At 36.0% G+C, this 12,824-nt stretch overlaps 1 protein-coding gene across 4 annotated transcripts in view; it reads right to left on the bottom strand.

The window, feature by feature from the left end:
* The window catches only part of LOC128994805 (discoidin domain-containing receptor 2-like), a 299,337-nt gene that overhangs the window by 17,476 nt on the left and 269,037 nt on the right, over nt 1-12,824 (bottom strand). For all 4 annotated transcript variants that reach the window (XM_054419592.1, XM_054419597.1, XM_054419593.1 and 1 more), the window contains 4 exons: nt 11,766-11,997; nt 3,600-3,747; nt 2,762-2,938; nt 1,856-1,989 (listed from right to left, as the gene is read on the bottom strand). In XM_054419592.1, the coding sequence (XP_054275567.1) occupies nt 1,856-1,989; nt 2,762-2,938; nt 3,600-3,747; nt 11,766-11,997 (691 nt within the window). The remainder of the gene's footprint in view (nt 1-1,855; nt 1,990-2,761; nt 2,939-3,599; nt 3,748-11,765; nt 11,998-12,824) is intronic.

The raw sequence follows: 12,824 nt of genomic DNA, 5'->3' as shown, positions 1-12,824 counted from the left end.
AAATAAGTAAATACAAATTATAATATGATAAAAACCTATAATTATCAAGTTTATAACTATTGTGCAAATAAAATATCATAAATTTCTTAAAAATAAACGATAAATTTAAATCACCCTAGCTTCCCAAATCCATTATATGTGTACTTAATTGACCCTTCAGAGTATAAATGAAACTAGTGTAATTTTAGAATAATTAAATTGGTACCGGTTTCTGAATACTTGTAAAATGTTTTGTTATCAATAATCAAGGATTTCCATAGTTCTATTGTACTTATATACAATAGAACTATGGAAATCCTTGATTATTATCCTCTATATAACTACTCGTAAACCTATAAAATAACACATTTTGAAAACATGTTTTAAGCTTCAAAAATCCAGAGGTGTTTTTACTAATAATATAAGTCTACGCAACATTTTCAACTGCAGAGGAAAGCCAATTGACTGTTTCGCAACTTGTGTGATATTTGTAATGTAAATAATCAAGGAAGTGTTTTTAAATCGCGAATAAATAAGCGTTGACCCGTTTTGGCCGCAAGTGAAGGCGCGAATTCCAAGTCAAGGTTTTTGAATGTAACATTCCTTCGGTGTCACCCGTCCTACAAACTACTCTCTTCCATTAACTGTGAGAAAGTTAAATGTGTGATTACACAATATTTAACATTGTAGCACACTTGATTTTTCTGACAAATTTAGATGAATTGAAACTAAACAAATAAATAAAAAAATGGTGGAAATACGCTTTCTTCAAAGGCAACTCTTCATGTTACAAAATAAAAATGTATTTTTTTCTGTTTCTTCCTCAATAATTTTTAAATACATATAGTTTTATATGCGAGGACTTCAAAAGTCGCCGTATATTTATAATTCCAATACAAGTTAATACAAGCTTTTGTTAATTTGTTCGAAAATAGGTTTCAACTGGCATTTATAATTTGTATACACAAATACTTGGATGATTAAACTTATTGAACCTGTAACACATAACTGACAACCATACGGGGGAGCGAGCTGGTGTAGTGGTTAGAGCGCGGGACTTCGGTCCCAGGTTCAATTCCGCCATATCACCAATGAATTAGATTTAAGTGGTAATGTCGCAACCCCTTAGCCTAAAGTAATGTGAAAAACCACCCCGGGATCGTGCCTAGGGTCTTAGGAAAAAAACTGACAACCATACCACTAAAAGTTTCCAGTTGAAATAGAGTGACACAATGCTACCTTGAACATTGAACATTGCAGTTGTGTTCCATTTGCTTTTGTATATTTATGTTTGTAAAGTACGCAATATTTAAAGATGATTGTGTTCGTTACCTCGTTTTTTTCATCACCAAACAAAAAACTCTCATAGATTTCAAGTAGAAATGTTATAATAAATTTAATTGCAATGCAGATTTGTGTGTCACTTCAGCAATTATTATTGATCCAATAACGAAAGTACTGAGAGTTTCATAAGTTAATTTGGACACGAAGTATCTAGATCATTCTATCTAGTTTCCTGTGCGTAGAACGAGCACACTGCCAGTTTAGAATAAAATCTTTCAAACAAAACCTTTTTCCTTGACGTAATAAATGGTAGTAATAAACTAAATATCCAAACATATCTTCAATATAGGACAAGAAATGTGCTAACAATTTTAACTTGAAATTGTACCAGATAATACAAAAAATAAATTAAAACTTGTAAAAAATCTTTTCCAACATTTTCAAAAACAATAAAAATGTATCCTGATATCCCAAAATCCTGAATAATATTTCCAAACACAAGAGAAACATAAATTACTCAAACATGCAAGACTGAACACGAATGCATGAATTTTTGAAGGAAAGTTACTTGATGACTTGTGAATTCACCAACCTGAACCTCTCGGGTGAACTGATTGTTACAGAAGATATGAACAGCGGTGAACTCTCGCACTTGGTCGAACTCAAATTTGATCTCGACAGGCTGCCCGGCCCTCGTGTCGTTCCTCCACCCGACCCAGCCTTGCCCTGGAACAAAATATTCTATGAACTACACAGTGAAAATAAATACTTTGCCATCATTTACCTAGTGAGAGTGTTTCTTAAAAATATATTTAATTTTGGTATAATGATTTGATTCGATTCCGAGTTACCTGAGACGATCAAGAGAGTTTATTGTAGTTATTTTTGATCACTGATCAAATTTTAAATGTAATTGAAGGGGAAAAATTATTTATAAAATACAGTTTAGTGAAGGAAAGTACAATATTATTTGTATTACTGCAATTTAATTATTAGATTGATAATTAGGCCTATGTTTAATTTTCGTATTATTTTCATGATTTATAATAGTCTAATATTAAATGTATATTTCACCACGTTGTTAGGTCTTTAAAAATAACATTATTCAGGTAATTTACTTTTAAAACAGTTTTTGTACAATAATTGTGCATACAAATAGTCATACAACAGTCTAACACTTGTAACGGTATTTGTACATTTTTATTTGGTTGTAGTTCCACTTAAGTCGTCCATGTGTACACCCTAGTATCTATTACGTCTATAGCATTTTAATTGCAATTTGAAAATGAAAAAAAAAAACTTAAAATGATGCCAAATTTAAATTATATGTATTGCTTAAAAATATGCCCTCTATGAATAACAATAGATGTCCTGCAAAGCTTCAAATTCATCATAAATATAAGTAGGCCATCCCCCTTATTTAAAATACTACTTTGAAAACTGCACTCAGCCTAATTCAATAAATGAACAAATTTCTACAAAAGCTGTTTATCTTTACCTCTCTCATAATCGTAGTATCCCATTTTGAAGTTCTCGGGTCCCACTTTGCCATCAGTCAGCTGTCCCAGACCCCGCTGCAGCTGACCGTCCCAGTGGCCATCGTAGGTGGCGTCGAAGAACTCCCATCCGGCCCCTCGCTTGTCCCCTTGGGGCATGGAGTAGCTCACTATGCCATCTGGAGCAAAAATAGAGAACAAAGTTGTTAAAGAAGTGAAAATATTGCTTTTGAATAATTTCTAGAAAAAAACTTTGGAATCGTTGAACTACAAAAGGGGTTGGTCTTCAGGATGTATGCTTTTTGATCGAGATCAGGCTTTCAAAGGTCCTATTAAACTAAGTGGGCTATCCACCCAACAACAGGGAATGATCACTCCACCACGGTATCAAATAATCTAAATATTTTGCTAGATATACATGATTTAGTTATGCTATTCTATGTATACGCAATATTTAGAAACAATGATAACTGTCTAATAGACCTCAAACTGCCTTGTTGAATCGATTGTTTTCCCTCTAAAAAGCAGGTATTTTATTAAAAAAATTGTTTGCTCTACTCAAATATGTGTAATTTAACAAAACATGTTCGTTGGTTGATAACGAAAAAAAATTATATTTAACATTTGATTATGCACTACCATCGAGGTCAATTCAGCTACCTCAAGTATATAAAGGGACTTTTTAGTAGTTCTACCCTACAGATAATTCATAACGATGTGAAGTCTTCTTCATTATTCAAAGGCGAGGGTGGACGTAAATTCTTTTGATCAAGGTGTTAAATAAACTAAACTACATAAAATATATCAAGTCTCTATGATTTACACAAAAACCGTACTCACCTTTCCAGTAGCAGCCGTAGATTTCCACCCTCATACATACGGTGCGGCGGTGGTAACTGTAAGGGACGAATCTCACCCGGCTGGCCCATACTGGGGGGTCCAGGTCCCTCTTGGCCTCCAGATAAGTGTTCGTGTTGCCTTGCAACACCTGTAACAATTTTATAAAACATTAGAGAAAACACATAAGTATGCGTAGTTTTATTCAATGGTGTTGCAGGTCTATATTTTGACCATAGACGCAGTACACAATTAATTCTACTGTCTATTAAATTTGTGTCAAGTTAGGTAGTAAAAGAAATAGTAACTTAGTTCAATTTACCAACTGAGCATACTTGAGTTGTTTTTTTAGCGAATTTCCCTATAGGGAAGTAGCTATTACCGTAGGTGGCACGGTAAGACCTAGACCCGGGACCGATTTACTTTTTCATTTTGATGTCCCCAGAGGCCAAAAACACTATTCGTTCAAATTTTTATATATGTATGTATATATATATATATATATATATATATATATATACGTCCGTGAACGCGATAACTTGAGTAATTTTTGTCCAATTTTAATGAAATTTGGTTTAAAGGTGTAAAGCGGGATAAACTTGAATGAGTTCGCGAACCAGCACGATCGGACCATGGGAACGGGGCTTTACGGGGGGTTTTATGGGGTAAAAATTGGTTTTTCTCACTTTTGCCCCTCAAAACACAAAATTCCCAATTTCTGTTTAGACCTTTTTAAAGAGCTTAAAAAAAACAAATAATTTAGTATATAAAAGTATTTTTCTTCAATTATTAGTAACGGAGAAAATTTAAAAAATTGTAAATTAAAAATTCCCATGTTATTCTTATGGAGAATATTGTCAAATGTTGTAGTTTGCTTGTTTATGAATATATTTTGATCAAACTTGTCAAATTTATTTATTTTGTACTAAGCTATCAATATTTTACTCAAAAACACACTTTATTTGTTTCCTTGTAGCAGCAAACCTAGGTACTCGTTAAACCTAATGTTATTAAAATATAATTTAACTGAAAATCAATTTAGACAAATGGAAATTCGCTTAGTCGGCAGGTTTGCTGCGGCGGGGGTATTAATGCACCAGGTTGTATTATGCAAAACTAAAAAGATGACTCGTATATTCCAAACCAGGGTATATTTTATATCCACATAAACCGTTACTGTTTCTGGTTAAAAGAATTATTGTGAAAATTTGAGACACTTGTTTTCAAAATAGAAGGCAGATTCACAATGTTTTGGGATCCCGAATCTGACTTTTTCTTCAAATGGGACGGAAGCTAGAATTTAACAAACTGGATTGAATTAGCACACTACTACTGCAACTAGTTGGAGCATTAAAAATGATAAAATAGATAATTATCAATGGAAAACTACACAAATATTCTTTAAAATATCATAAACTTAACATCGATTGTTACGTATGATTAAGGACACTAGTCATGCACTAGAAGTCTGCCCCAGATAATAATTTTTATTCAAGAATTTGTTATAACTTTCAACTAACATATATCTGCAGTAAAAGTAAAAAAAACTTATTGCAATAGATAATATGGAAATGTATTGTATAATACAAAGTTATACAAGCGAAAACTATAAAGAAACGCGGATTAGTATAAGAGCTCAAATTATATATAAAAAAGAGTATTGAATATTGGACTGTTTGCAGGAAGAGTAATTTTCTCATTCGATGAATTAAAAAGCAATCAGCAACCTTTAAAAGCAACCGACCTGTCACGTTAATTTTGTAACTTGACAATACTATTGGACAAAGAAAACTATATAATGATTTTAAAGGTTCATATCATTCCTCTAACGGTAAATATTGTTACCTACAAAACGGGAATCCGTTCTACAATGCGATAGATCTCCTATGCAGAGGTATTGATTTGAGAAATTATGTATATCTAAGGTTTGATGTCTGTCGTCGCACGCTATGTCTAGTCACGCACGTCTGACTGATGATGACTGCAACTGATCAGTGTGATTGTCTGTACTGCACCTTCCACCTTCCACCTCACAAACGTGTCTACCAGGTATGGTGACAGAGGTATTGACCTGGGAAGCTATGAATATTTGAGGTCTGATGTCTGCATATCACGTCGTCTGTCCGATGATGACTGCAACTGATCAGTGTGACTGTCTGTACTGCACCTTCCACCTTCCACCTCACAAACGTGTCTACCAGGTATGGTGACAGAGGTATTGATCTGGAAAGCTATCAATATTTGAGGTCTGATGTCTGTATATCATGTAGTCTGACTGATGATGACTGCGACTGATCAGTGTAATTGTCTGTACTGCACCTTCCACCTTCCACCTCACAAACGTGTCTACCGGGTATGGTGACAAAGGTATTGATCTGGGAAGCTATGGATATTTGAGATCTGATGTCTGTACATCATGCTGTCTGACTGATGATGACTGCGACTGATCAGTGTAATTGTCTGTACTGCACCTTCCACCTTCCACCTCACAAACGTGTCTACCAGGTATGGTGACAGAGGTATTGACCTGGGAAGCTATGAATATTTGAGGTCTGATGTCTGCATATCACGTCGTCTGTCCGATGATGACTGCAACTGATCAGTGTGACTGTCTGTACTGCACCTTCCACCTTCCACCTCACAAACGTGTCTACCAGGTATGGTGACAGAGGTATTGATCTGGAAAGCTATCAATATTTGAGGTCTGATGTCTGTATATCATGTAGTCTGACTGATGATGACTGCGACTGATCAGTGTAATTGTCTGTACTGCACCTTCCACCTTCCACCTCACAAACGTGTCTACCAGGTATGGTGACAGAGGTATTGATCTGGAAAGCTATCAATATTTGAGGTCTGATGTCTGTATATCATGTAGTCTGACTGATGATGACTGCGACTGAACTGTCTGTACTGCACCTTCCACCTTCCACCTCACAAACGTGTCTACCAGGTATGGTGACAGAGGTATTGATCTGGAAAGCTATCAATATTTGAGGTCTGATGTCTGTATATCATGTAGTCTGACTGATGATGACTGCGACTGATCAGTGTAATTGTCTGTACTGCACCTTCCACCTTCCACCTCACAAACGTGTCTACCAGGTATGGTGACAGAGGTATTGATCTGGGAAGCTATGAATATTTGAGATCTGATGTCTGCATATCATGTCGTCTGACTGATGATTACTGTGACTGATCAGTGCAACGATGTAAAAACTACATCGTTGGTTCAGTGTGAGTGTCTGTACTGCATCTACAGCACACTAGATGCACTAGATGCCTCACATTACAACCGTGTCTACCAGGTATGGTGACAGAGGTATTGATCTGGGAAGCTATGAATATCTGAGGTCTGCTGTTTGTAGTCGCACGCGATGTCTCGTCACGCACGTCTGACTGATGATGACTGCGTATTCCAAGTAGTTTTCTTGGAAAAATAATACTATAGAATTGATCTATTTGGAAACAATTGTTCATTAGTGAATGTGCGAATGTGTAATTTTGTTCCCACAATTCTTACATTTTGTTTCTTTCATCATACAACGCAGAAAGTGAGGAAGATACCGTATATTGTTGTAAAAACATAAATTTTCGAATACTTGAAACTAGTTTTTTTGTTTTCTCCTTTCATCATCTGCAAATATCTAGAGTCAATAAATCTTTCATAACCACCCTTACCTTCTCCAACGATCAATCTAGGTTCAACCAGCCAATGTCAGCCAATCAGCCAAATCCGTTTGACATCGTGCGGTCCACCTACACCGTCCCACCTCTGTAATGATATATCAATCCCATGCTAATCCCGAGCAATCCCTGCTCCAAGATAACTATACAACAATGGCCCGGCCTCGCCTCATTAGCTATTCCCCGCCCGTACGGTGAACCTGTCATTTGCCGCGCATGACCTCACTTTTGACTTGTTAGAGCTAGTTTCTCTAGAAATATGATACTTCCAATTAAATCCCTCCGCGGCGCCATCTTTTGTTCCGCGACACGTGGATGTTGCAGTTCCACAAGATACAATCGTCGGTGTCGGATTACTTTGTTCTCAGCGGGCGTCATGTCGATTATCCGGATAAGCGTGGTTTGTTGTTAGAGTGTGGGCTGATGAATATATTTCTGTTTGCTTACATTGGCTAATTGGATGTGTTTTTAATGTTAAAACTTTCTGAAAGTCCCAGAAACTCAATCTGAGGGAAAAAATAGTGAAATGGCAAATAAAAGTATAATGAGGGAATTCAAAGATCAAACCGATATTTATAAGCTAGAAAATATCAAGATAGAATAGATACAATAGAATAGAATAGATACAAAGGTATATAAGTTAGTACCGTAAAATATCAAGATAGAACAAAGGTTTATAAGTTAGTACTGTAAAATATCAAGATAGAACAAAGGTTTATAAGTTATTACTGTAAAATATCAAGATAGAACAAAGATTTATAAGCTAGTGCAGTAAAATGTCAAGGATATAAAGTATGATGTTCACATTTTGGCAAGACTGTTCAGCAAAATGTTGAGGAAGCAACATAGGTCTTATATTGTAGCGAACATATTATTTGCAATATTTTACTAAATGAGGTAGGTCGAAATATTTTGTTGAAAGCGTGCAAACAAATGAAATCACTCTTAAACCCAATTAAAAATGTTTAAAGAATATCCAAGTTAAACAAATTAGTACAAAATAACGATTTGAATACGGTAAACAAACCTCTAATGTCCATAAAAACAATGCAAAAATCGGCTTATCGGCCATGTACAATTGTATCTTCCTTAAAAAATATGACATGTTCTTTAAAATTCGTCTGATTTGGTAAGCGTTAAACCAAACATAATCGTCCCGCACGGAGTTTGGAGTTCTCGGTTTTCATATGATTAGAAGGACAGAACATGGGAAGTTTCTACTATAGAAACTCCTACAACTTTGTTGCAACTCAAGCAACCTAAGTTTGTTAGTTCTAGTTCAGTAGTTTCTAATCTGTAATTTCGTGACCGTACCAAAGTAGCCCGTCGCTTCCCATATTACATGGCGTTGATACAAATTACCAGGAATATTTTATTAGCTTCTTGTTATGTAAATCAATAACATTTTCCAGTGTATCAGTTAATGACATTAAACTAGTTTATAAGATTTCACAATATATAGTCAATATGGTTTAGTAAAGTTGCTATAATTATGTTTTCCTAGGTAAAAAACAACGTTGTTCTTTGTTTGGCTAGTCCTACAACTTTCATTCTTACAAAGTATGATAAACTTTGGTTTATAGGATAGTAGATTCCTAAATAGAAAAGTAATATTATTATAATTTTTCTTATAACTAAATAACAGTTTGAGAAAATTTATTTTTCTTCATCTTTCAAGGTGCAAAATCCTTAAATATATGAAAAATCTACAGTTAGTTCAGGTTCGCAAAGTCCCTAATAAGAAAGCAGCTCCCACTGCACTATCTGGTAGCACTGTTGCTAATCCAAGCATAGGAAAAACTTGGTTTCATTTTAATATCACAACCTGCATCCTTCTCAAACATACAACGAACTAAAAGTTAGGTTAGACTATAGACTTTATACTATTGACTATTGTAGTCAAAGTTTCTAAGTAGAAAAGCAGTTATCACTGTTTTAATTTAATATGAGCAAGGTGGCAGCATGATTCTTTGTTAAATACGTACAACTTCCATCCTCATACGACTAAGTAAAGTTTAGGTTAGGTTTGGGCAATTATCTATTTGGAAAGGCATTATCATTTTGTGCCTAATTTAAATATGAAACTAACTTGGTTCATCGAATAAAACCTACACTTCGTGGTTTTACATGCTAACCCTTAAACTTTCCTTCTGAAATCCACAACTAACAATTAACTCCACGAACATACAGTTCTACGAACATCCGCGATTGCTCAAGCCACTCACAGATAACAGTGAGGTGTGAGGCGCGAGGTGTACACCGCCAGACACTGGTTACATTAAACGCTACAAGACCATTTGTTTATCAAAGGTGATAAAACACGATTAGTGACAATCAGGGGCACCCATTAGACCGGTCGAGGAGTTGGAGGCTTGCCGCTAGGTGGAGCTGCAGAACACTCCCGACTCCCACTCAGTCGGTTCTCATTATCTGGAGATTTTGAAACAGCTGATCCGTTGAAAGTGTCATGTCAAAGCAAGCATATTTTGGATACTGAAGTAGACATATCTATTTGGAGGTGTAGAATTCTTGTTATCTTTTACTGCAAAAATATAACAGCCTGTTTTAACCGTGTCTTTTTTGTCCAGATGGACTTCAAGCCTTTGAAGGTACCGAGTGAAGCAAGGGATGAGACAGACAGAAAGTACATTACAAGAATGCTTGGAATTCTTAGATCCGCAGCCTTAGATCCGTGGTTCGTCGCGGAAGACGGTGAGCCACAGACTCACAATATCTGTGTTGTTACAAATAGAAGATTATTGAATTAGCCACTCGACAATTGTGCTAAACTATGCAATTTTCTTCATGTGTCATAAAAGATGTTCCGCTAGTTCTTCTTCACAATTGGTCAAAATTCAAGATTGTATTGGTTGAACAGTTTGGGAGAGAAGTCAGCAATTAATATTGACCAACTCCTTTGTTGGTACCTTTATTAAACTACAGTAATACGAATTGGGTACGTATATTGACCAATAGTCATAGTTACAAAGTTATACCAGGATGCCCCCCCCCCCAAAATAGATTTAATATATATATTATTCTTTTGATTTTGACTATAGATGAAAATTTATATTATACCCGTCATGTAAATTGCAAAGAGTTTTGGGATAAAGTTGAAGTACTTGAAGCCCTCGAATGAATGCGCTGTTGTGCACAACTGATTTACGTACCCAAATTTTTTAACTAAGCCTCAAACGAATACATGATTTACTTCACAACGCAATCCAACGGTAGCTAAACATGCAACCATTATACCTCCATCCACAGCACTATCTCTGCGATCTAATATTCAACAACCAGTAACTGGCTGCGGTCTACATCGCGGCGACCAACAATGGGACATGATAACCGCATGTATCGTTGTCAACTAATAGACCGGTATCTTGCGATATCTTATTATTTAGTCGGTCTGCTACCGTAATAAGCCTTATCGTACAATCTGGCGTGGGTGCTCGTATTTCCCCGCGCAAATCATCGCAGCGTAGGTCGTCGATTGTTCCCGGTCGAGACCTGTGCATTACCATAAGCCGCTGCCCGTGTCAAATCCCTCATTTTTATTCCGAGTTATGCGGTCCCCACAACAGCGTAATCCGGACCGTTTGTCTGTCGATTAACGGACCGTAATTTCACTGAATTACCCAGACAATTGTGAAGGTAAAGGGCTGAATTCGTTTTATGCTCGGTGCACACGGCTCCCGTTGCTGGAGTGGGATAATGCTTGTTTGTGGAGTGAATTATGCATGTTAGACTAATTTGGATTTTCATTGTAAATACTCTTTGGTGGATCTCTGGAATAAATAGTAATTAGATGAAGCGTCAAAGGTTATTTTCTTTATACTCCTAGGTGATCATGTTTTACGAAAGTAAGGTGGGTTGTAATGCTAAAAATGTTTACTGAATTAATTACGTAAATTGTGTATAAACGTAAAAGACTCTCATGTCAATATTTAATGCTAAATAATATATATTTAATGAAGTTCTTAATTGATTTTCTATAATCTCTAATTTTGAGCATCTTCTGCAGTTGCTTTTGATGAATTGGTCTCAGTTTAATGATCCTAAAAACTCAGTCTTGCTTCTGGTTGCGTATTGTTGTGTTTTCACCCTCAAGTATATATCTTATACGATATTTGAACTACTTACAGTTAGGCACACGTGTTTATTTAAATACGAGTAGTTCTATATATTAGCTTGTATATTCGATTTAATATAAAAATAAACATGTACGTGATAAAGGTATGATTATAGCTTTATTTGAGTTTGCGTAGCAGTTTGCCAACTATATTTGCGTTCAATTCATGTTGTAAAATAAACACACGAAGCTATAAAATAATTTTACAAGGGATGCAACGGAATCAACGAAGAGAATATGAGGAATGTGTGGTATTAATGCACCACGAAATCGGGAACCTACCACACGTAATCATATATTCTTACAATCATGTCTGTACTTTTATTACCCAGAGTTAAATTTCAACCTACCTCTTCTCCCTTGACGTTCCGGAAGCGGACCCACTTGCCCAGCCGAGGCCGCCAGTACTCCAGGAGGTAAGCCTCCGCGAACTCCTGTCCCTGACCGTTCCCAAACCGCCCCTGTGTCTCCACGGCTGTGATGACGTGGACCCCATGGAGGTCGATCTCCAGCCACTCCTTGGGCTCCGTGGTGATCTGGTACTTCGGACACCACGCACCCCCGTGGCTCTCAGTCCGGAGTCTGCGTACAGAGGTGCAGGATTAGAGGAGGGTAGACATTTAGTGTGGAAAATGTTCTGGCGGGTTTCGTAAAATAAGAAGACTCAAATTGTTAGACTTAGGAATAACCGGAAAATATACAATAAGTAGGTAAGGGTTTACAAATATGAAGTTTTAGACATTAGAAACACCAGTAATAGAATGTAATTAATTTGATATGAAGTTCGCCAAGCACAATCTTGTGTAAGGTTATTTGTTAGTATTTCAGTGAACGAATTAGTTATGAAACCCCGGTGCACAGTCTTGAAGTAAGTGTAAACATGTTTTTCAACTATATTGAACTGATTGGATGTTCCAACTAAAAAATAAATAAACACATCGAGAGTAATCTTCTAGTATTTATACTTTAGTCCAAACAAAAATGTCAGTTTATTTTGAACCTTTGTGAATGAAATTTTAATGCAACTTAGAACAGTAATCCCGTGACATGAGAGTGACGATTTGCCAAATAAAGCTCTTCGGTTTCCAACACCACACTATTTACAACTATATGTACTACCACGGGTAAGCGGATCGCGATAGATTGCTTTACAGATCTATAGATGGATATATTTAACTTCTCTATGGGCTTACACACTCATCAGTAAAATCTTGAAAAGTAAAAAAAACTTAAAATTAACAACCTTATACTTTTACGTGCATAAACAACGTATCACTGGAGAGAAAATAAATCTTTTTTCTCGAAACAATCTCGATAAAAACACGATTAACCTCCAAACAGATTCAGTTTGCAGTTAATCAACCTAAACCGACACCCAGATAAAAGTAATAAAGGCCAATTTGGAGGGT

Source organism: Macrosteles quadrilineatus, unplaced genomic scaffold, assembly GCF_028750875.1.
Source record: "Macrosteles quadrilineatus isolate MER2022 unplaced genomic scaffold, UCM_ALF_1.0 Scaffold_5__1_contigs__length_97177068, whole genome shotgun sequence".
In the NCBI taxonomy this organism is placed as follows: domain Eukaryota; kingdom Metazoa; phylum Arthropoda; class Insecta; order Hemiptera; family Cicadellidae; genus Macrosteles; species Macrosteles quadrilineatus.
Note: the sequence above shows the minus strand (reverse complement) of the source record. Positions and strands in the feature narration are given on the sequence as shown.